Genomic DNA, 25,839 nt, shown 5'->3' on the forward strand with positions numbered 1-25,839 from the left:
TATGGTTTCCAAGAGTAGGCAATAAGCAGGTGAGCTGTAGGCTACTCTGTTCTATATATATCCAGGTTGATGCCTACCTACTTCTTTAATAATAAACAAGCCAGTTAAGTCACACAACCATTTGTCATCAATCCATGTTTTCTATCCAGACATTTCCTCGCTGTATGAACTTCCCTACTGCAAAAACAAATGAACAAAATAGCTCTACTGCAGCAAACACTTTTCTAGAACGTTCCTTCAAAACTCCTTGTCTGCTGCTGCAATCTCTTCTCTGATTTTGGTTTTCTATCTACACTTAAGCATTCATCTGTGTGTTCAAAGCAAATAAACAAAGCAAAACAAAAAACAACATATCCCTCCTGTCTCCTGAATAATACCAAACAACAAACCCTCTCCTTATTCCCCATACACTTCCATTTTCTCTTTAATGCATTTCTACTCCCTCACTAAACTCCATTTTCTCTTCTGCACTGTAGGGGTTCTTTCTCATCTTTTTTTCACAGAGTCTATGTTAAAAAACACAACAAAAAGAAAAGGCTTCTCATTCTCTGGCTAACGTGTGGCCAGTGCAGTGAGGAGAAAATAGGTCTCATAAGCCAAATAAATTTTAGCAATTAACCATACCTTCTGTGCATGGAACTTAAAAATAGTTTTTGACATTTCTTACTTAACATATGTCAATTGTAAAAGTTGCATTTGCATAGTTGACTGCTTTAAAACTAGACCCCATAAGGTTGGGTATGATTTAGCATGGCACCTTGTGTGTAGGAAATGGATAGTAAATAATTGATGAGGCTTTACTCTAATAACTACATGAGAAATACTGTACTATCCTGTCGGTTATATTTCTTAATGCAGACATCTGGTGGAAGTTTAGTTAACTCTGTGAGTGTTTTTGATGGATGAATGGAAATCATGTGGTGGATTGATGAGAAATGGATGGAGTGTATAGGTTTCAAGTTTTCAGGGGTAATATTCCCTTTGGGACCTTCCGGATAGCCTGTGGTCTAGCAGTCAGTAGAATTCATATGAATATGATAGCAACACACATTTAAATACATTAATTAGTTCTAGAAGTAGATGCTTTTAAGTGTTTCTGTAGTCTTTTTTTTTTTTTCAACGTTTATTTATTTTTGGGACAGAGAGAGACAGAGCATGAACGGGGGAGGGGCAGAGAGAGAGGGAGACACAGAATCGGAAACAGGCTCCAGGCTCTGAGCCATCAGCTCAGAGCCCGACGCGGGGCTCGAACTCCCGGACCGCGAGATCGTGACCTGGCTGAAGTCGGACGCTCAACCGACTGCGCCACCCAGGCGCCCCTCTGTAGTCTATCTTGAAAGAAGGCAGCAGTGTACCCAATCACTCAGGAAAAGCTTTAACAAAAAAGTAAATGAGAATCAATAGTACAGGTGCACCAGGTTTTCTTCAATCTTTCCCCAAACTGTTGTCCACTCTAAACACATTTTGTCTAGTTTAGAGAACCATCACTGGCCTTGAAACTCCCCAGAGAAAGCCTCTACTGGGTTTTCATCTTGAATTTGCTAGTGGCAGGTTCAGTGCCAGCTGGGCTGCATGGAAATGCCTTTACACGATCCGGACACTAAGCAGGTGACCTCATATTTCACTGAATTGGGAGTGAACACAAAATTCACAGGGACAAATGTCAACCCAAGTACAAGGAAGAAGATGGCCAAGTCTAATATTCTAAAATATGGAATTAGTCAATGGCTAGGAACACATCCACACATCAGTCTGGAAAGATAAGTCAAACACAGAATGTTTTCTTTTTCCACCTTAAATATCTGCACTAGCTGACTAGACAATACCATGCCCGTTGCTAATTTTAGGGGCCTTGGACTCATTTTTACAATACAGACATAAACTAAATATGAGGTCCAAAAAAGCTAGTGTTTTTAGAACATAACTAAAAGTCCCTGTCAGAAGCTGCCTGTTGTTAATGAGAAGCCTGTTGGAATAGGGGAATATAATACAAACCAACTGTCCTTCCCAGCTGACTTAATTTTTGAAGAGACCTGAAAAAACACAGACATGTGATCTGTGGCTTGAGAAATGCCCAAATGAATTCCTCCAACATATTTATATTCAAGCTTGATCCTGCAATGATCTTAAGTTTCTGCTCCAAAGATGCTGTGGCATATGTACCTTCCTCCTGACTGGGCCACTGAAAGGCAGTCTGTCCTCCAGGGGCACCGATCATCTCAGAGTGGCCCACACAGGTTGTATAAATATTCTGCAGAATTTAAGATCCCACCAGCTCTTATTTACAAAGTTCCCTGACACCATTTGCAGACTTATGGCTCAGAATGAAAATGCTTAGGATGTACGGTCTCCTCCCAGAATGTTCACTGTTTTCCTTCTGCTGATTAGAAATGGGAAGTGCGTTAATTTAAAGCAGATGTCCACAGGAAGTACATCGCCCTTCAGGTAATTTGGCAACACCAACCACATTTTCAAGTGGGGAAGAAATTTTGGGAAGATGGAGCAGGTAGCAGCATAGCTTTGACTCTCTCCAGGTCCCTTCACAAAAACAGAATAACTCCACAGAAAATCCAAAACCCCTCGAAAATGTTTGCAGTAAAGCTAAGTGACAAAGTATCCCCATGAACTTCAAAACACAAGCAGAAGGGGGTAGCCGCAAGACCGGCACATTATCAGCATCTTGCACAGATGGTTCTGCGCAAGAAGAAGCAAAGGGAAGGCACTGTGTATCCAGAGAAGCTCAAAAATGGCCAACAGGTATTCACTGGAAAGCATGGTAGGTCAATGTGATAAAAACAGCTAAATCTAGGAGAATTTTGTGCTCTATAGTTGGTGACTGCATGGAGCCTTCAGTAAGAAGGACTGAAGAGGTTGAAGTTGTGTAAACCCTATGAACTCTTTAGACCAGCCAGGGCATCTTTTCAAGATGCCTCCACGGAGGAGGAACTTTTGGGAGCAGAACCAAAATTGAGCTGGACTAGGACAAGAAAGACAAAGGAAGAGAAATTTCAGATAAAAATGGAGAGAAGAACACAGCCAGGAAATCCCAGAAAGCCAGCCACCTTGTTTTTGAACACTTCACAAAAACAAAAGGGACTTCCATGAAGTCAGCTTTCCTAACTTCTCAGTCATGCCTTTGAACTAAACCATGCCTCTTTCTAAAAGGTTAGGAAATCTAATTTTACATAGAAATGAGCAACAGAAAAGAATGAAGTTCAAATTTCATACAAACATTGTGAGAAAAAAGAAACTAAGGGGCAGAATGATATTTCTACAAACAATGAAGTCACTTCAGAAAGGCAAGTCCTTAAACAGGATCAGAACAAGTAACCTATCATTTCAAATTAAGTGAAAGACATCAGGAAAGTTATACATGAAGGGATAACATAAATCAAAATTAGGAAAAAAATCAGAAATGAGGAGACAGAACTCAGAAGAGAATTATAAATAAAAGAAAAAAGGGTGCCCGGGTGGCTCAGTCAGTTAAGCAGCTGACTTTGGCTCAGGTCATGATCTCACAGTTTGGGAGTTTGCGCCCTGTGTTGGGCTCTGTGCTGAGAGTTCAGAGCCTGGGCCTACTTTGGATTCTGTGTCTCCCTCTCTCTCTGTCTCTCTGTCTCTCTCAAAACTAATAAACGTTAAAAAAAATTTTTTTAAGAAATAAAAGAAAAAATTATTTCAGAAGTAAAAATGAAATTATAAGGAAGGAACACAATAGCAAAGGAATATAACAAATAATTCCTTAAACTAAGTGTAAGGTAAAAATGAGGGGAAAATCTTTCAAATCTATATGAAATGAAGGAAGAAGTAAAAAGGTTCAAGAGATAGTGACCAGTAGTGACAGTAGGCAAAGAAGACCCAACAAACAATAATGGGAGTTCCTGAAGAAGAGGCCCAAGGCAAGAAACAAGAACAAATATTTCTTTTAAAAATCTTTAAGAAACTTCCTTGAAATAAATTAATATATATTTAATTATGTATTAAATAACTATAATATATTAAATATCAATAAACATTATAAATATATTATATATCAATAAACATTATAAATATATTAAATATCAATAAACAATAAACAAAATAAATATATATATATATATTTAAAGCAAATACCCATAGGAAGTCCATAGGGGTAGGTAGGGGGGGAGAGAAAGAGAGAGAGAGAGAGAGAGAGAGAGAACTACATATAGAAAAGCATACTGTGTCCCTGAGAATATTGATTCAGAATGATGAACCAAGACATAGTCTAATAAAATTACTGAATTTTAAAGAAAGAGAAAAATTCCTTTGGGCATATAGTTTTTAAAAGGCAGTGAATTATTTTTTGTTTTTATTTTTTTAAAGACAATTAGGTTAACATCAAATGTTTCAACAATACTTACGTCCAAAGAAAATGGAGTAACAAATACATTTAAGATTCATAATGAAACATAAACTGATAATTTTACATCTAGAAAAACTGACTTTCGGGCACAAAGGACACAAAGTTTTGTCAACATGTAAGGACTCAGGAGATACAGTTCCTGTGAACACTTCCTGTGTATCTCCTAGAAAGCAAGCTCCAGAGTGACTAGAGACACATCAATACCAAAAATAATGGTGAGTGTTAAATACAGAGCTACTTGAAGCATCAGGATTAAGTGAGGGGTAAATGAGAGTGATTCCTGTGTGCAATGGCTATCCTCTGACAATGTGGATATAGTAAAAATTACTTCTGACCAATAGAGGCAAATACAGAGAGCAAATGAAAAAAATGGAACTTTTGGGGCACCTGACTGGCTCAGTGCGTGGAGCATGTGGCTCTTGATCTCAGGGTCGTGAACTTGAACCCCACCTTGAGAGTAGAGCTTACTCTGAAAAATAAATAAATAAATAAAAATAAATATTGACTTTTTTTTTTAAATGTAACTTTTAGCAAAATCATATTTGTGGTGGTAGCACTAGTACTATTGTTCTGAACCTGTCGTGGTTATAAAAACCTATGGTACTAAATTCAAGTTGGAAGTATTTTTTTTTTTTTTAATTTTTTTTTCAACGTTTTTATTTATTTTTGGGACAGAGAGAGACAGAGCATGAACGGGGGAGGGGCAGAGAGAGTGGGAGACACAGAATCGGAAACAGGCTCCAGGCTCTGAGCCATCAGCCCAGAGCCCGGCATGGGGCTCGAACTCACGGACCGCGAGATCGTGACCTGGCTGAAGTCGGACGCTTAACCGACTGCGCCACCCAGGCGACCCAAGTTGGAAGTATTTAAATGAACTCATGAACTATTTTCTCTTTACAAACATACAGCTATTTCCCAGCTCTGTCCATTGAAAAGTCTTAGAAACAGTTTGTGCCTAGACTGTCATTTTGAAATACTACTTCCTACTTTAAATTTGAACAAAAACCCAGGGCCTATTGGAGAAGTGGCAGATTTCAAGTCTGGGGCATGAGACATACAGAGTGAGGCTGGAGTATCTTGTCATATCAGATAGCAAGGAAACTATCAGATCACTAACTAGGGTCATGTCAAAGAGATTCAAGTACCAATGGAAGAGGCCAAAGATGGGACAAATTGATCTGCAGAAAAGATAATGATTGCAATGACTTGAAACTCATAAGATATGCTGAATACATGTATGAATACATGAGTTCATGATGAGTAAAATAAAAAGTCACCTTTGCAGGGTGATGGCAGAGAACATTCCTTATCTTGGAAACTGGTAAGTAAAGCAAAGAATTAAGCATTTACTTTGCCCTCCTATCTGAATGGTACCATTAGGTTTAAACAACTAATAAATGAGAGGAAGTGTCTTACAGAAATATTTCAACTAATAAGTGAAAAAGAAAGAACATAGTTAGAATATTCTGCAGCCCATAATAAATGCATGGTTCTAAGCACTGAACATCAGTAATTGCTGAAGTCACAAAGAGAGGCAACTAGACATTATGTAGCTCCTGATATACCACTCATCATCTTGCCAAAGGAATCAAACCTGAGCCTCATCAAGCCTCCAAATGCAGCCATCAGTTTGCAGGATATTGGAGGACGGAGGAACACGCTGAACTGCCTCAAGAGTACATAGTTGGCAACATCCAGGCTGTAGGAAACTACACTGGTCAAATGCCCTGAGTTGTTCAACAGAGAAATTGAATGGAAAAGTTTGGAGGGGAAAACTGTAAGTTTAAAGAGGTATAAAAGATCAGATTTTCTTTTCAAATAGACAAAACTAAACTATCAGGTTTATGGATGCCACTTGGGTGGTAAAGTCATTAAAAAAAATAGAAGAAAGTGACTTCTACAGAGGTCAGTACTGTGATTAGTTTCAGAGTGGGGGGCAGTTGTGATCATAGAGCACATGGAGGGCTTACGACGTGGCTGACAGTCTGTTTCTTGATCTGGGTGATGGTTAAAAGGGTGCTTGTCTTATAACAATCCATTAAGCTCTGTAACTGTTTGGTTTGGTTCGGTTTTCTGTATTTGTATTTTATTTTATAATAAAAAAGCTTTCAAAAAATTAAGTGCACACATTCTTTGGCCTAGTAATTCCACTGTTAGGGGTTTGTCTTTAAGATAACCTCACCAAATGGGGCTCCTGTGTGGCTCAGTCGGTTAAGTTTCTGACTTAGGCTCGTGGGTTTGAGCCCCATGTCCGGCTCTGTGCTGACAGCTCAGAGCCTGGAGCCTGCTTCGGATTCTGTGTCTCTCTCACTCTCTGCCCCTCCCCTGCTCATGCTCTGTCTCTCTCTGTCTCAAAAATAAACACTAAGAAAAAAATTTAAGATAAACTCATCAAAATATGCAAAGATATCTGTATAGAGGTGTCCACTGCAGCACTGTTTTTTTTTTTTTTTTTTTAACGTTTATTTATTTTTGGGACAGAGAGAGACAGAGCATGAATGGGGGAGGGGCAGAGAGAGAGGGAGACACAGAATCGGAAACAGGCTCCAGGCTCTGAGCCATCAGCCCAGAGCCTGACGCGGGGCTCAAACTCACGGACCGCGAGATCATGACCTGGCTGAAGTCGGACGCTCAACCGACTGCGCCACCCAGGCGCCCCAACAGCAGCACTGTTTTTAATAGCTAAAACATTGGAGTGGTGGTGGTGGAAAGGAGTATCGATAGGTGGGGACTAACTGAATAAATTATGGCACATCCCTACAGTGGAATATTATGTAGCCAATAAAAATTAAGATAGGTCTGTATGGGTTCCCAGGCATATCATTAAGTGAAAAAAAGGGAAGGTGTAGAACAGTATTATGATGAAACCATATGTATAAACACACACACACACTATATTTGCATTGAAAATACTTGTAATCATATCTAAGAAACAGTTAAATGCCTTACCTTTGAAGTTGAGGTGGGACTGGGGATGGAATCAAAGGGTGAGAATTTACTCACCATTTTATATGCTTTTATACTTTTTAAAATGATGTGTATATTTTATTTTCATGATTTTTTTAAAACCTAGTTTAAGTTTTTTTTCATTGTGGTCCTTTACAGTCCTCTCAAAGAATGAGTAATAGGCCACAGAAAGGAAGATGTGTTAAAGGAGAAAAGGCCACACTCTCCCTTTAGGAGAAAATGGAGTTGGCCCTTTTTTCAGTAGACTCTCTGAATTGTTAACAAAGATGGTCACCAATGGGGGCTGCTTTTGGAAATCCCAAGTGATAAAAATCTCTTCCCTCCACTCTTGGGTACAAGTCAAGTATTTCTTTTTTTTTTTTTTTTTTTTTTTTTTTTTTTGAGAAAGAGAGAGAAAGAGAGCATGAACGGGGCAGGGGCAGAGAGAGAGAAAGAGAATCTTAAGCAGGCTCCCTGCTGATACAGAGCCTGATACAGGGCTTGATCTCACCACCTTGAAAACATGACCTGAGCTGAAATCAAGAGTTAGACGCTAAGCCAACTGAGCCATCCAGGTGCCCTGAAATGCAAGTATTTCTAATGCTCAATTTCTAAAGGAGTGAAATCAAGTGGCTGGCATATCATAACAATCCAGTAAGTTTAAGCCTTTCATTTAACAACTATTTGTTAAGCTCTATGGTACACACTGGGAATACAATAGAGAACAAGACAGATAAAACCTCTGCCCTCATAGTGCTTACATCCCAATGAAATGTGTGAAAGAATATTTCCTTCATTTATTCAAACAGTTTGTCTATTGGCTAAGATGATCTGGGCTACGCATTGCCATATAAATGATGTAAACAAATAAAGCCATTTGCTGGTCAATAAAAGAGACAATGGAAATAAAGATTTCTGGAGCATTTTTGTCCAAAGAAAGTATTTTTGGTCTTGAAGATGACAGCCTATTATTTCTATGCTATAAAACTCAGGGAAGAATAAAATAAGTTGAAGTACGTGGCAGCTCTTAAGATGGCTCCCAATGATACTACTTCCTAGTTTTCACGCCCTTAGTTTTTTATGTTTACTTATTTATTTTGAGAGAGAGTGAGTGAGAGAGCATGGGGGAGGGGCAGTGAGACAGGCAGAGAGAATCCCAACCAGGCTCTGCACTGTGGAGCCCTACGTGGGTATTGAACTCAAGAACCATGAGATCATGACCTGAGCCGAAGTCAAGAGATAGATGCTTAACCGACTAAGCCACCCAGGCACCCCGCACACCCTTATTTAATCCCCTGCCCTTGAGTGTGGACTAGTCTTAGTGACTTGATTCTAATAAATAAAATACTGCAAAAGTCAGTACTAAGATTAGATTACAAAAGACTAACTTCCATCTTGTACATTCTCTTGGCATTCTGTCACGCACTGGCTCTGAGGGAAGCCAACTGCAATGTGTTGGGAGCTGTGGAGAGGCTCACGTGGCACAAGGCACCAAACTGACAGTGTTTGGCTAATATACAGTGAGGAGCTGAGGTCCTCACTCCCACAGCACTGAGTGAGCTGGGAGATGGATCTTCAGCCCTGCTGGTGGATGCTTTGATTGCAGTCTTGTAAAAGACAGAGACCCTCAGCAGGAGAACCCAGCTAAGCTGCGTGCGGCTGGATCCCTCACAGAAAGAACCTGTGCGATAACCTGTGCGATAACAATGTTGTTGTTTTGAGTTCTAAGTTTTGAGATATTAGTTACACGACAATAAGTAACTAATACGGTTGACTAAGCCCCATCTCCCTTTGGAAGTGGACCACATGAGGCAAGACAGTTGCCTTTGAGAGCACTGTCTGTCACATAGGGTGGACAGAGTCATGCCACGATGGTTTTTAGCGAATGCACACCACTGTGCCACTTTGCTTCGTCTCAGCTTCTCTCCAGGGAGCTGACCTTGTCTCTGAAGGCTCTTCGTGCAAAATGGCTTTTGTTACACATTGATTTTTGTTATCTGTTCTGGAAATGAATTTTTTCAGCTTCATATTTTATTTTGAAACTGCAATTTGCAAGTAATTTAGTTAAGAATCATCCCAGACTCCAATTTATTACTTTATACACTTATTATTTTCTGTACCCCTCTGCTTTTCTCCACTGTCTGCATTCTTCTACCTTTCTTTAGAGCTTTTGTTAATTCTTCCAGCTTTTGGTTGAAGCATAAGAATCCACTTGAGTAAGACCTCATATTGCTCCTATATTGCAACATCCTTTTCTTTTCTTTCTTGGCTGGAACTACATTTCTTATTTTATAGTCATTGCTCTGAAAGCTGGTACATGACTTCCTTTTATTTCTTATTTAATTAAGAAAGAACGAATAAATTCTACTTTTAGAGATAGACCACATGACTACTTTTAGTAGTTTCTATTGGGAGAAGAATATTTGAGTTATGGTTTCTAGAATTTTCAGAATACTTAGTTCTTTGAACAACATAGGTAATTCAGATTTAGGAGGTCTTAACTTAGAGGGAGGCTTCCTCCCCTCACCCTCCGAGAATGTTGATTCCTTGGAGATATGAGAGGATTTACAAAGATAAGAGGAAAGGGAACATTTGGGGTACCATTTTACTTTGTTTTCCAAGTTCTGAGAAAGACTATTAGGCATGAAATATGAAGAGACCCAAAGATTATTTTGACTGAATCAAGAATATAGACTCTCTAAATTACAAACCATCGTTATCATCATAACAAAACAAACAGAAAATACATTTTCTCCTCCTAAAATATTTAAAGAGAAAAGCAAGCCATAGCAGAAAGAACGTGGCAATTTATGGCTGCTACCAAGAAAAACACACATGAGATCATGTCCAATAAGTGCTTTCAGAGATCCCAAAAGCTGGCAGCTTGTTCTGGAAGGTTTTCACTTGCACTAATATTTTGCCCCTTTCTAATTATGGCACAGTCCTGAAGCAATAAATGTACTTTTCACCAAACAGCAGTAGTAACAACAAAGACAATTGCATAAAAGATCTTTCAATGTTTATTTTGTTCTGTTTTGTTTGTTTTGTTAGCAACTTCAAAAAGGCACATAGCCCCCAGAGAATCCTACCGAAGACCTGGTCTTCTAGCTACGTGGTGTTACTTGGAGCTGCTCCTCAGGGCAACACAGACGTCAGATATGTATACTTGGGGATGAAAGACACTCCTTTCCAGCTTTAAAGAAAACATGCAGGGATCTGGAAGGAGGCACATGCTGTTTTTCAAGGTGCCGCCAGCCATTCTCAAGCACCCCAAATGAGAAAACATGGAGACCAGAAAGGGCTGGTGTGGAAAAGGGAATGATAAGCAGGGCTGGCAAAAGTAAACCCTCCATGAATTCAGCCCCAAGAAAGTGGATTCCCTATAGTGTAGAAGAGTTGTTAATACTTGGCTTTAATAGATAATAACCTAATGGCCACCTTACCACTGATGATTCCCTAGAGTCTTGAGAGTATGATAATTCAATTTAAACTTGGTGCATCTGTGCTGTAGGGCAGACAGGAAATCCACCTCAGGTCAGTGAGAAGTATCTTTCATGCACACACTGAGGGCTCTGGCAGGGACCAGGCATCTTTAGAAGCAAGAATATCTGGTGGCCCTTACCCCCACATGGGTAAGTCCCAAAATGCATTTCTAGAAAAGGAGGGCTCTTCGGCAAAGACACAGCCTCCCCGAGGGATACATAGTGAGGGGACTGCCCCTCATATAGGGCAACATCCTTGCTGCTTCTGGGAGAACAGATATTTTTAGTCTGGAAAATGCAACTTTCCTCAAACCCTACTCTCCTCATGGGTTTATCTGGAACTAAAGCTTACAAGTCCAACCCCCAAGTCTCTCCTGAGGTAAAGGCATGTAAGCCAGCCATAATGGGAGAGAAAAGGAAAAATACAGAGACAGAACATAAATCAACATCTCTCAAAAGTTTCTCTCACCAAATTCCTTTCATCTTAGTGTCTATTTTGGAGTCAAGGAAACCGAGACATGGGCATCATGACTGACAACCTACAACCAGTTACCGACAGAGCTGGCTCCTTCTGCTGTAGCCCATGCCTCTTTGCTTTTCTAATTTCCAATTTCTCTTCTATTTGAAATTGCCCTTGCTAATTGGCACTTTGAGTTTCTGCACCTAGAGTCTTAGACATATTTGGAAACTTCTTTTAAACATGTTGATCCACTCAGGGTTGAATTATTTGTGACAGCAAGAATAACTCCACCCTGGGGCATTATCCAGCAGGATGAGGGATTCAGAGATAAATCATGCAGTGTTCCATTCTTTCTGGCTCTTGATGTTTTCACACAGGAGAAATTTGCTTTTGTTTCCTGGGAGTGCACAGGCCTCAAAAGACCAGCGTAAGGGTGTCTGTGGAGGGAGGAAGTCAAAAATTCCACAGACACCCTTAGGATGACTTTAGGGAACCTGATTCCTCTTAGGGCAATGATGTATGTGGAGCGGGTGACTTGGGGGGGGCAGGTTAATGAGTTATTTTTATGTACTTAAATCTTGGGTCCTTGGCATCAGCTGGCAAGGCCATATCCTCCCACCGTCTCTGAGAGTCACTGTTAAGCTGCATCCAGGCAAGGAGGAGAGGAGAGAGTGCTATTGTATGTAATTTTAAGAGTCATCATCACTGTATCAGTGTGCAGATGACATGTTCCAGTGGGCAGTGCGGGAGTGAGCAAGACTGTCCAGCTATCTCATATGATACAGGCATGGTCTAATACTTCCTCATGTTCTTTCTTCTAATAATGAATTGCAGAGAACGAAATGTACTGTTGTGCTTTATAATTCAGACAGACAATACAGGTATTGGCTAACATGGTTTGACACGATCAGCTGCCTTTTTTTTTTTTTTTAAGCCAATCTGGCAGGAAAGCATTAGACTATTGTGGGAGTTGTACTGGCCCTTCCAACAGTCCATTAATCAGCAGCAAGATAGCCAAGGGACCACGTTACTTCTCTGTAGCACAAAAAGGTTGTGGTTGTGAGTGGGCTGAGTGGGAACAAAGTTATATCATTCCAGTTCTAATTGATTAATGCTGAAGTCACTGCTAAATAATGATTACCAGCCCCAGGCTCCACAAATCATTCAGGGGATGAAGGAGGACTAAGTTAAAGAAACTTGGGCCAGTGAACACGGATTCTTCTTGCAGGGGTGGGGGTGGGGAGGGGCAGAGGTGTGGAGACGAGGAAGTAGGAAAAACTGGATCTGACTGAATAAACAAAAAGAACTGCAGTTGGGTTTCTCATGGTCCCTCGGGCACTTCCCTTCCTCATGCTGTTGCCTTCTCTCCCTGCCTCTGCAATGCCATTTCTCCGCAGTCAGATTAACTCTGAGCACTACCATCACAAGTACGGTCTTCTAGCACCCTTGGGCCCCTCCCTCTAGACTCCCCTATCTAGCCAGATGGAGTTATTGCCAACTCCAATGATTTAACCCTCCCATCTCTAAGGCTTTCCTACCCAAATTCCTTAACTCCCCCCAATCCTCCCAATTACTCGTTCCAGCAAAGTACATTGCATAGTGTTTCCCTTGTCCTTTTCTCCCTGTATCTCGTTTTCACAGCTCCCATGTCCAAGTATGCTCATGCATGGAAAGACAATATTCTTCTACTTAGGTTAGGTGACCTTTTCAAAAATGTTTGGTGTATTTCCACTAATCCTGGACACAGAGTAGGTAGGATATTAGAGTTTGGGACAATATCAATTTTAAATATTGCTTTTTTGTTTGTAGTTCTTTGAGACATATCCAAACAACTAACGGGGAGGAAAAATTTTAAGTTTTCAGTGAGCTTTGCTTGCTTTGGTGTCAGCAACCTCTAATGCTGTGTCTTGCCAGCTTTCCACTTGGTGGAAGGTGCTTCCTAAAGATGCACTTTTGTGAAGTCAGAACCAGCGCAGACTGAGCCAAATCCCGATTAAAATTCTTGCTGGCTTCTCCTTATGCCAGTATAGGCCTGTGTTTCCACTTGTTGGAAATATATCTGCCTGTCAATGTAAAAGAACGCCAGTACCTTTTCGATATTACAAACTCACAGTGTTCCTCTTCAAGAATGCCGGCATTCATAATTTTTAAGCCTCAAACTTTCAAGAAGTGGAAGCAACTGAATTTCTCTGCATTTTTAAGTAGAAATGGTAATATTACATAGCTAGAAATTTCTATAAAATATGGATTGGCAACAATATTATTTACACTTTCAAAAATGGGTTCCTGCTAAATTTATGCCTGTGTATCAGTCACAAGCTATGTTTCTAATACATTCTTTTACTTCAGCCTACTTTTTTTCTTATCCCAGAAATTCTGAATGATTGCTACGCTGCAGAAATTTACAGAAGTTTGAGATGAAATGAAATGTTTCAAAACTCAGGTAGACTTAAATTATAATGTATTACTGTGAAGAAAACACTCTCAGCTGCAACACCTCTTATAGGAGAAGTTTTTAGATTTTCTAGATATGACAAAGATTTATGAGGTATGATTTTGCAAGGAAAAAGCATTTTGGCAGAAACTCTTTTTTTTTTGTAGGTAAAATAAGAAATCACAAGAGTAAGTACAAGAACTTCTGTGGAAATCATCTGTTAACTGAACAAACGAAATCCATTAAACTCTGGAAAACCAAATACGCAAGTTTGTTATTTACTTTCTAGTATTAAGTTCTTTTTATTTTCCTACAGAGTTATGGGGTCTATTATTTTGGAAATGTGCTATTTTAACATGGGGTGTCAATAATGTGGTCCTAGTAATATGGTAGAGAGGGCACTGGATTAGATACCAGATGGCTTGGGTTTCCTTCTCATGCTGCTACTCACCAGGTTTGTGATTACGGCCATTTCTCCTCAATACTTTGGACCTCGATCTTCTCATCTGTTCAACAAAAATAAGAAACACCTGATCTCCTTGCCTCTTAACATCATTGTGAGGACCAAACAAGGTCCTAGTTGTTAAATCACTTTGAAACCGTAAAGTGGTATATACAATTCTACTCATTATCACCTCAGAATTCCTCTCAGATTATATTGCCTCAAATGCATTATTTAGGAAAAGTACAAACTTGAATGCCATATGGAGTCCTTGTTGACACTGCAGATGTTGGTTAATTTTAGATTCTAAAAGAACAAAAGAACAGAAGCACTAACCAAGCAAATTAGCCTCTCTTTAGCTTTTTCTTCGAAATCTCCTATTATACAAATACCAAACTAAAAATGGCAGGCTAAATATTATAGAAAATTACATCATTTGAACCATTGAAATTCTGTATATCCAAGCCCTTTTGCAGAACACAAATTATTCCCTCCAAAGCACATTGCCAATGAATTTAATGTTATAAGATAAATTACGGCTATTTCTTTGAGGACCAAGTAAAAGAATTTTAATCTTAAGCTTTAACGTTAAAAACCACAATGTCAGTGAAATGCATAAGTCAAAGAAGAGTCACAGAAAGATATGAAATCCATTTTAGTAGTTGTAGTCTCTCTCAAACTAATCGAAAACTAAACTAAGCTCAGCCAGCCTTGGGCTCTGATTTTGAAGACCATATTTACAAGTGGGAATTTCTCTGTAGAACAGGTGTGACAGACGTGCACATGACAACTGCTTTCACAGCTCCATTCGTTTGGGAAGACCTGTCCTCATGGGCCTCGTGTGTACCATCTGTAAGACATCTCTTTGCACCTTGTCAAATCCCATGTCCTCCTTACACATGCAGAAGCAAGAGGTGTCTTCATAAATTGTATACGGATGGCATCTGTCATTCTTTTTGTTTGCATACAATCAACTAACAAAAAAATATTTTGGAACAAGCTGAACATTTTGTGTTGTGAAATCTCACTTATTTAGTTATTTTTATGTATTACATATAAATATATATGTATTTACTATGGAAGCAATGAAACAAAAAATGTTTCCTATCAGAACATATCCATTAGATTACCTGAAGCAATTAAAAAATGGTCCTGTGACTATTCTGAGCCTAGATTTTTTTTTTAATTGAAGTATAGTTGATACACAATGTTATATTAGTTTCAGGTGTGCAACACAGTGATTTGACAAGTTTATACATTATGCTGTGCTCCCCACAAGTGTAGCTACCATCTGTCACCATACACCGCTATTACTATACATTGACTACATTCCCTATGCTGAGCCTAGGTGTTCAATAACATTTTTCCAGAAAACTGCTCACTGAGTTTTAGCACCTCAAGATACTGACAGAATATCAGTATAATCAGAAATAATTTTCAAACAGAGACCATAAATGTTTTACCTATAAAATGCATGTTCCTCTAAAAGAGGCAAAATGTTTCAAACTATATTCTAATAATTTGGCCAATACTATGTGATATGATATTTCAAAGTGTGCTTTGATGTGGACTGGAAATATTAAAAGCAAATCCAAAGAGTAGATTTTATAACACTGCTTATTATGGATACAGTCTAGGCTGATTATTTTAGTATTAAGTATACTATTAATCGCCTCCCTGTCCTGCCCATATGCTACCTCTTTTAGCACAGAAGGCCTAATAAGACAGGTGCAACTTGATTCCGTGTTACATAGTTTTCTCAAACTGGAACAAACATTAACTCCCCCCCCCCCCCCACCAAGTATTTTTCCCATGTGAAGAATTTGGGATTACTGCAGATGATTATAGACTTGAACCAAAAATGAATTCAAACAACTTCATTCATTGCTGAAACTGAACTGAAATTGACCCCCCAAATAAATTGGCTTAATTCCCTATAAAAGCAGTATGAATCAGGTTGCCATCTGTTCCCTTCCTTCTTTAACTTCACCAGTGGGCTGGGTTTAAGCACAGAACTGGAGGAGTCCTTGGGGGAAGGGGAGGAGGACTCTGGCTTGGTATTTAGAAGGGTATGCTGCAACGGTAGAGTCACTCCAAGTGCGAGATTCTCAGGAATCTGAGAATTAGCTGGGGAAATCATGTAATCTGTCAAACCATGGAAACAACAGGAGTTTAATTTGCCTAATTTTGTTAGAAGATATTGCATCAACTAAAAATCCTTTGCATGCCAAAGATGAAAAATGTAATCCGAACTAACTTAATTTAAAAGGTAAATTTATTGGTTCACGTAACTGAATAATTTAGAGGTTCTGGTTCAGGTGAAGCTTGCTCTAAGGTTCAAACAGGGTGACCTAGGACTTCATTTCTCTCTCTCCATTTCTCAATTCAGCATATTCAATATTGGCTTCATTCTTGGGCAAGGTGTCTCTTCATGTAGCCAATATGGATGCAAGCCACTCCATGGAGTACTTGCCTCTAGGTTCAAATTCAGAACCAACTTTCTAGTAAGTCTAGAATGGATTACTGTGGTTAGAGGAATAGGATATACTAGATGACGTAGACTAAGGTCATATGTTACACTTCTGAAGCAGGGGGGTGGAGACATCATTCTTTTCCCCAAGCCCAGGGACTAAGAGTAAGGGAGGACCATAGTCCCCAGAACAAAATGAGAGGGTGGTTAGTTGAATGGATGTTCTGTACAGATACTCAGGGATCAGATGCACAAATAATGTCACCAAGTATTATTTTTCACTTAAGAAGGAATTCTGCTGATACAAAAGGAACAAAAATATGAATGAGATTTACTATTATTTACAGACGATACAATTGTCTACCTGGAAAACTCAACACCAACCAAAATCCAAATAGAAGTTTTTAAAAGTTGACAACTGTCATAACTTTCTTATGGAAGAATAAATGTGAAAAGAAGAAAAAAGAAGGAGGAGGAGGAAAGGAAGAAGAAGAAGAGGCTACAGCAGTGGCAGGATGGGGAGGGAGGAATAGTTCTGATTACATCTAAAAGAGAGACCCCACATCTTACCAGCTAAGGGGAAAAAGTAATGGCCAAAAGGAAGACTGTAGAATTTTTATGTGAGACATTTTAAAAATGTAAGATAATTTCAACTAGAGCTGGAGCTAGGTGCTCTTCACAGAGACTAGACAGTTCTACAATTTGTAGGTTTTGTCATTCCTAAGGGAAAGAGCTTTAGAGTTAAGAAAAGCTTTCTGGATGGCTATTTGCTGTAGCTTGTCAACTTCATGGTTTATTTTTAACACTCTCTCTCATGCTATATTATACAAAAACAAAACACCTCCACATACATGGAACCAAACTAAAGAGAAGCACTACGTGGAAAGATAATTTTATTTTCTAATAATGATAGTAATACGGTAGTCTAATTTCTTCAGATATATATATGGGTTGTTGTCTTTTTAAGGCCCACATCACTCATGCATATTTCTGCATCTATGTATGTTCTCCCAAAGACTTCAGGTAGATTAAGTGCCCTAGGATTTTTCCATCCTGGTCTCATATACCTGGAATATAATAAATAAGAAAAAAGTCTTGCGGGGGGTGGGGGTATTATAAAAATAGCATACTTACTTTAGATGGCCTAGTTATAAAGCATATTTACCAAAGCCTATATGTTTCACCAAGACCTTAAACCTATTTTCCAAAAGCAACTATGGAAAAATGAAGAATTACTAAGAGAAATGAAAAGAGATGGTAGGGGAGCCTGGGTGGCTCAGTCAGTTAAGCGTCCAACATCAGCTCAGGTCATGATCTCATGGTTCATGAGTTCGAGCCTGTATCAGGATCTGTGCTTTCAGCTCAGACCCTGGAGCCTGCTTCAGATTCTGTCTCCCTCTCTTTCTGCCCCTCCCTGCTCACACTCTGTCTGTCTCTCTCTCTCTCTCTGTCACAAAAATAAAGATTAATTTAAAAAGAAAAGAAAAGAAAAAGATGCCAATAAAAAATGGCCAAGGAGTATTTGGCCCTAAAGCTGGGGTAGCACTAAGAGCTGGTTGAAGCAGGGTACATCTTGCAAGTTCTCAACTCCAAACCTATCATCCCCATCTGAGACCTCATTCTACAGATGCTTCTGTGTGTTGAATTAAGAAAATTCACCTGGGTGGCCCAGTCAGTTAAGCATCTGACTTCAGCTCAAGTCATGATCTCACAGTTTGTGTGTTCGAACCCCACATGGGGCTCTGTGCTGACAGCCTAGAGTCTGGAGCCTGCTTTGGATTCTGGGTCTCCATCTTTCTCTCTGCCCCTCCCTTGCTCGCACTCTCTGTCTCAAAAATAAACATTAAAAATTTAAGAAAACTCAAGCATTTTCTAGAGCTTGCAATTCACTAACTGGAGCACAATCCAACCAAATTTTAGTCTTTTTTCTTCTTTTTTAAAATATCAATGCCAACTATTGTTGGTTGTAGGAGAGGCCAATTACATATTTTTTAAATTCCTTATTGGGAAAAATACAAAGATACAATTTACAGGCTGAAGAATGAGGAACTACTCTTGATGGAATGTGAGAATTAATGCCTGGAAAGCTGAGGTTCTAATTTGGCAACCCAGTCACACTATCTCAGAACATTCTTTTAGAACATTTTATTAAAGTATTTGTTTTTTTGTTTTTTTTTTTTTTATTTTTTTTTTCAACGTTTTATTTATTTTTGGGACAGAGAGAGACACAGCATGAACGGGGGAGGGGCAGAGAGAGAGGGAGACACAGAATCGGAAACAGGCTCCAGGCTCTGAGCCATCAGCCCAGAGCCTGACGCGGGGCTCGAACTCACAGACCGCGAGATCGTGACCTGGCTGAAGTCGGACGCTTAACCGACTGCGCCACCCAGGCGCCCCTTTATTAAAGTATTTGTAAGACTCCTGAGGATTTATCCTAAGGCTATACCTGTAGACATATGTGCCGGGTTATCCATTATAGCACTGTTTGTAATATATAGCAAAGATTGGGCACAGCCCAAGGATTCATCAATAGGGGAATAGTTAAATCAACTATGACAGATCTTGCAGTGTAATGCCATGCAGCTGTTTAAAAGAATGAGGAAGCTCTCCTAGTACTGATAGGAACGATCTCCAAGATACATTGTTAGAGGGAAAAACAAGATCCAGATCAGAGGATAAAGTAGGCCACCTCTTGTGTAAGAAGCAGGAAGAGAAGAAATGTAAGAATTGCTTGTATCTGCATGAAGAAACACTAGAAGCATACGTAGAAAAATCAGGATAGTCATCTGTACCTACCAGGGTGGGTGGGGGTAGCGAACTGGGGGCACGCAGGAAAAGAGAAGACTATTCATTACATACCTTCTTCTTTGGATTTTTGAAATGTGAATGTGTCAGTTGGTCAAACAGAAGTTATTAAATAAATACCAAAATGAAAACAAGCTTGAGAAAAGTCATTCGGGAGTCATACGGTCATTTCATAAAAGCTGCAGTTGCAATTAAAATCAAAACAAAACCAAACAAAACATCCTGAATCTATCCTCAACCAAGGGCATACTGTTGGTAGGTTTGAGTAGGGGGCTGCACAGCAGAAGCCTAGACCGTATGGACTCTCATACTTGTTAGCTAAACATCTTGCCTCTCGGCCCAATCTTTAGCATCCTTACTCTTTTTCTGTATCTCTTTCCTCTCCTCTTAAAAGAAGTAACAAATCAGAGATCCTGGAAGATGCTGCGGACAGCTATTATACTTCATTCATAAAGAGCTCAGCTAAACTGGAGTGAGGATTACTGCACATATTCACAAGTGTTGAGAAAGTCCCCTGGTAATTTTCCCAAGAAGACAGGACTCCTGGCTCACTTGGCTAGACTGGGCTAGGGCAGTCCTTCTTGATGCTTCCATAACCTCTCCATGGCTCTGTAATTGTGCTTAAAACCTCCTACAGAAGTCCTCCTGGGGTGGGAGGCAGTCCTCTCCACTAGACTGTGAGCTTTTTGAGGCAAAGGACTTTGTCTTATTCACTGAGCTTTGTATTCTCAGAGCCTAGCACGGAGTCTCCACAGGTGCCCTGTGGACTCAGTAAACTGAGCTTTCATCCACCTAATGGCTTGGCTTAGATTATACTCCTGAACCATCTTTAATGTTTTTCCCCCAATTGGTGTCATTAAATCCATCAGTAAGACTTGTCAGTCCTACTGCCAAACATACTCCCAAACCTACTACTCTTTACCATCCTTAGCACTACCACCCTAATCCAGACCACCAACAGCTCTGCTCTGGACTAAAACAATTTGTCTACCTTCTAATCTGCTCTCCTACCACCCCCAGAATGTATTCTCCATTCACAGTTAGGGTTATCTTTTAAAAACTAAATCACATCACATCACACTCCCACTTACAACCCTTCAGTGGTTTCCTATCACAATTAGAATAAAAATTTAACTCTTTACCTGACCTTCCAAGCCCTACATGATCTGGCCCCTGTCTGCTTCTTTGACTTAGCCTCCTACCACTGCCCCTCACTTCCTCTACTCCACACAAGCCGCCTTTTATCCTTTCATCTACTTTGCTCCTGCCTCAGGGCCTCTGTCTGTGCTCTTCCCTTCACCTGGAAGGCTATTTCCCCTTCTTTTTGTATGGCTGCCTCCTTGTCATCACTGATACTCTACACCACTTTCTCAGAGAGGCCTTCTCTGACCATTCCAGTTACATCAGCTGCACCCTCAATGCTCTTCTATTTGTGGCACCTTTAACTGTATAGATTAACATCTTACTTGTTGGTTTGTGCTTATTGTCCCCACTATAATGTAAGTTCTGCGAAGTTTCTTATTTTCCATCTATAACAAGGGCTTAGAACAGGGTTGGGCACATAATGGCTCTTAAAAGTTTCTGTTAAATAAATGAAGGCATTTAACATTAATCGTGGATACAATATTTATTTCATTTCCTTAGAGACCTTTTAATGAGCTTTTTTATTTAATTGAAAAAGCAATGAACAATTATAAAAAGAAATAAGGATGTCCTGATTGGCTTTGGAAGAAACACTGTAGAAAGTAGAATTGATAGTTAATTGAGAGAATATGATCCTACCAAAAATGATAAATTATCATAAACCAATCTAGGCAACGAGAAGGCCATGCACTGTGTCAGGTGGATGACCAGATGTTGGTTTGGTACTCAAGAAGTACAAAACCCATGAGAAGATACAGCTTTGTAATTTTATTTTATTTTTTTTTTTAATTTTTTTTTCAACGTTTTATTTATTTTTGGGACAGAGAGACACAGAGCATGAATGGGGGAGGGGCAGAGAGAGAGGGAGACACAGAATCGGAAACAGGCTCCAGGCTCCGAGCCATCAGCCCAGAGCCCGACGCGGGGCTCGAACTCACGGACCGCGAGATCGTGACCTGGCTGAAGTCGGACGCTTAACCGACTGCGCCACCCAGGCACCCCAGCTTTGTAATTTTAATATCTATTATCTGATTACTGCAAATCGTTTTCACATTTATGATGATTTGATCACAAGAGTCCTATGAAGTAGGATATTATTCTAGTTATTACCATTTCACAGATAAAATCATTGAGGCTCAGAGAAGTTATGTCATTTGCTTTGCATAACACAGCAAGCAATGAATGAGATTTTTAAGTCAGACTCAGATCTTCTGACTCAGCTCTCTTCTATTTCACCACTCGGTCTATTCAGTGTGATAAATACATGTGCAACATGGTATGGGAGGTCAAGTGTAAAAGAGAGAGACTATTTTTATCTGGAGCGGTCTGGGAAGGTTTCATGAAGTCATATAAATGGGGCTCTGAAAGCTAAGCAGGAGTTTTCAGGTGGAGGAGGAGGCATGTTTCAGAATCATATCTGATGAAAAGCACAGTGGAATGAAAATGTGGCAAAGAGCAGAGAAGTCCAGATGGGGAAGTTGGACCATATTGTTAAAGATTTTCAGTGCCATTTTTATGCAGTTGGGCAGTCCCTGAAAGCAAAGGATTGAAACAGTCAGATCTGGGTTTTCAAAACAAAATTAAAGTGGCAGATTGGTGGATGAATTGGAGCATGAACAAATAAGTTAGGAGTTTTTTGGTGATCGCGCAAGCAGGGTAAGTATCTGAATGAGGATACTGGAAATGCAAAGGACTGATTTAAAAATGTTTGTGTGAGTAAGACTCACTCCTGGGGAGGTGTAAGAGAGGGAGGAGTAAAGATTATTTTTAAAAATTTCTAGCTTATGTGACTTGGTAGATGATTATCTCAACCAAATTGAAGAATACAGAAAAATGATTTCAGAAGGGAATTGGAGATGGGGTTTTCTTGTAGCAAAAATAAGCACTGTCTGCTTTATCTTTCAGTCATGTTTGGTTTGAGGTGCCTGTTTGCAACATCCAGGTAGATATGTCAAAGGTAGCTAAAAATATGGGCCTAGACTTAGAAAGCAAGATTGAAGCTGGAGATCTAAACTTTAGAGTCATCAAAATGCAAACTGTATTAAAATTCCTATGGAAAAGGGGCAAGAAAGAACTTCTAGGGATGATGGAAATGTTCTATTTCATGATTATGGTAGTGGTTACAAGGGCATACAGGTCTCAAAGATTTTATTGAAATGTTCAATCCCTTAAAAAAAAAAAAACAGCACTAAATATAAAGGCAAACTGCCTTGTACAACACACTGGCTGTTCCAGAAGCCAGTACTAGATATGTCAATTTATGGGCTATTTCGGAGTTCTCCATTCAAATCCATATTCCCTACCTAAAATACCCTCCTCTCTCATCAGCCCACCCTTGCACGACCGGGGTTGACTTCCGCATTTGGAGTAGCTGAGACAATAAAAGTACTTGAAGAATACAATATGACATTGCTGAACAAGAAATCTCTCCTTATTGATTGATCTTAGACTTATGGCCAATTTGGCTTCTTCATTTGGCACCATTCCCTCAGCATCACTTCTGAATTGTCCTTAAAGTGCTCAACTTAAAATCTACTTTGTACAAAAAAAAAAAAAAAAAAAAAAAATTTTTTTTAATTTGGTAGAAAGAAGTGAAATCTGACACCTATATTCATCTACCAGTGTGGACACATCCACCATGAGTATATAATCACCAAATCTGTATATTTCTGTTGGAATCACAGTTCTGTTATTTACTAAGTCTTTGATACCTTGATGAAAATGAGGATAACGAAATCCACTTTGCAGGGTGGAAGGAATTAAGTCAGAGAGCACATCTGAAAGTGCCCAGTTTGGTATTGAGTAGGTGCTCAACAGAAGGCAGATGTCTTGTTAAGCCTAACTATACATTCTGAATTAGACCATATCATAAATTTTCTGAAAGTAGAAACAGTTTTCTGCTCTTTATATCCCACCCTAATATATCCTCAGTAGACGTTGTGGGATAATGTTTAGGAAGCTAGCAGGTCAAGGATAAAGTTGTAAAAGATTTACACAATAAATCATAGATGAGACCATTCTGGGTAGATGGGGAAAAAAAGAAATTGATTCAGAGGTGGTGGCAAAGGTCCTTCACATTTCCTCTTTCCATTCATTTAAATTTTTATCTTGCCAAAAAGAGGGGACGGAAGGTCTCATCTTGACGAGTGGAGCTGCAAGACCGGTGCCAATACACCTGGTCTTGATTCATGCCAGCTGGGAGAGGAGCTTGGCTTCTCAGTGTTTTACTACTGTGGTTTCCTGGGCTGGGCAGCTGGGTGCCTAATAATGATAAAAACCATAATAATACTTCATAATTACGCACTGCCCTTTGCCAGAACTTGGATTTAATTACAATGACTATGACGGAACTGGCAACATCTCGCTCCCTGTTGGGGTGCAATACCCAAGGGCCTGGAAATACAAAGTGAAGTGGCAACTGCAACCTTCTCCTGCAGGGCCTATCCTGGCAATTTACCCAGAATGCTCTAGGTTTAAAGCTCATCATCAGAAACAAAGAGTACTTTTGAATTGTCCACATGTACTTGGCACTATCAAGTAAAATAGTGTTTATGAAGCAACTACTGCCACTCACGGGGCACAGCATCATGGAAGCCCAGGCCCGGAAGGGACCAAAGGAGGTGATCTCATTCATCACCCCACCCTGCCGTGACATACCACTGCCAGTACACTCTTAACAGCTAAGTTCACTGACCTTCCCATTCTGATTTGGGCTGGAGATGCTTTTGTGGCAACCTGATTCGGGTGTCCGGGAACTTCCCATTTAACACTCATTTTGTGAGCACCTATTCTGAACCAACACACTGTGGAGGCATGAAGATGTATAAGGTATGATCCCTTCCCTCAAAGTAGCTTATCTTCTAGTTGAGGGGTTCATATTCAGGCACCTATAATATAGAGGGAAGTCATGACAGATGAAGGGGAATGAAATTAAACTCCAGGTGAAAGTATCAGGGCCATTCCCTCTTCGAGAATAAAAAGAAAGGATAAGATATGGGGTGTGGGTGGGGAGGACTTGAGGTGAAGAGATACACAATAATTTAGGAAGTTCTTACAGGTTTCCCTATTGGTTTTTGTTGTTGTTGTTTGTTTTATTTTTTGTTTTTTATCTTTATAGCACTTATCACCCCCTGAATACTCTTGTTCATTTATTAGTTTACTCGTATACTGTTTGTCTCACCCCATTCAGGAACCTTGCACTTTGGTTCACCACTGTATCCTGGGTATCTCAAACAATGCCTGGAACATGGCAAAGTGCTCAGTAAATATTGGCCTAATGAATAAGTGACCCAGGTGAGGCAGTGGATTCCCTCTAGAAATAGAGGAAAGGGCATCCAGTAAATATAATCAACATGACAAAGTTAGAAAGGGTAGGGAGGGTATTTACAGCAGTGAGGGAGTAACATGGAGGATTACTCCCAGGTTCCTGGTTCTGGACTTGGGTTAGTGGTGATGACATTATCAAAGAAGATAAGGAGCCGAGGAGAAGCAGCAAATTTTGTGGACTTATGAGCATATCTGAGGTCTGAGTTAGACAGGTCATAATGAGGTTCAGGTGGAGATGTCCAAAAACACTTAGACAAACAGATCTGGACCTCATTAAAGGTACACTCAGCCATCAAAAATGGTTAGGTCATCTAGTGTGCAGTAGAATGACTTGGTACCTACTGAGGAGAGGACTGGGGATCAGCTCTTGGGACTCTCTTAAAGAGCCAACAGATAACAGATTTAGTAAGGTTAACAATCTGAGTGTTTAAGGTCTCAAGGAAACTGGGATGAGGGGTGCATTGGGGAGCAGAAAAAGCTTAAAGAGGGATGTACTTCGTAGAGTTTCCTGCAATGGAGATCAAATAAGAATGAAAAAGTGACCCTTGAACTTGGCCATATGGATGTCACCGATAGCCTTAAGAGGAGCACTTTCAAGTGGACTAGCGGGGAATTTAATTTAGCCTGTACTTGAAGCATGAATTGAACAGGGACTCATGGGCAAATTGTTTTGTTTTGTTTTTGTTTAAGTTCGGAGGCGTTTGAACATGATCATGGTTATGTTCAACAGAGAAGTGTTCAGTAAATTTGTGAATGACGACACGGTTTCTAAAACGCCAGATGTAGAGTCCTGCTGGCGTCACAATGCCTCAACTATGCTTCTACACTTTCAGCCATTTCTAGGGCGGGGGCCCATCCATGTAAAGTGCAAGCAAAGAGTGGAGGGCCATCACCCCTCCACCAGTTCTGGGAGTCGTGCTTGTGACAGAGGGGAGCAGGGATGGGAC

The 25,839-nt window shown here is 39.9% G+C and overlaps 1 protein-coding gene across 1 annotated transcript in view; it reads right to left on the bottom strand.

Annotated features, from left to right (window-relative positions):
* The window catches only part of PIGF (phosphatidylinositol glycan anchor biosynthesis class F), a 109,344-nt gene that overhangs the window by 83,050 nt on the left and 455 nt on the right, over positions 1–25,839 (bottom strand). The window contains exon 2 of the mRNA XM_045445949.1: positions 14,158–14,212. Coding sequence (XP_045301905.1) covers positions 14,158–14,178 — 21 coding nt within the window. The 5' untranslated portion in view covers positions 14,179–14,212. The remainder of the gene's footprint in view (positions 1–14,157; positions 14,213–25,839) is intronic.

Source organism: Leopardus geoffroyi, chromosome A3 (assembly GCF_018350155.1).
Source record: "Leopardus geoffroyi isolate Oge1 chromosome A3, O.geoffroyi_Oge1_pat1.0, whole genome shotgun sequence".
Classification (NCBI taxonomy): Eukaryota; Metazoa; Chordata; class Mammalia; order Carnivora; family Felidae; genus Leopardus; species Leopardus geoffroyi.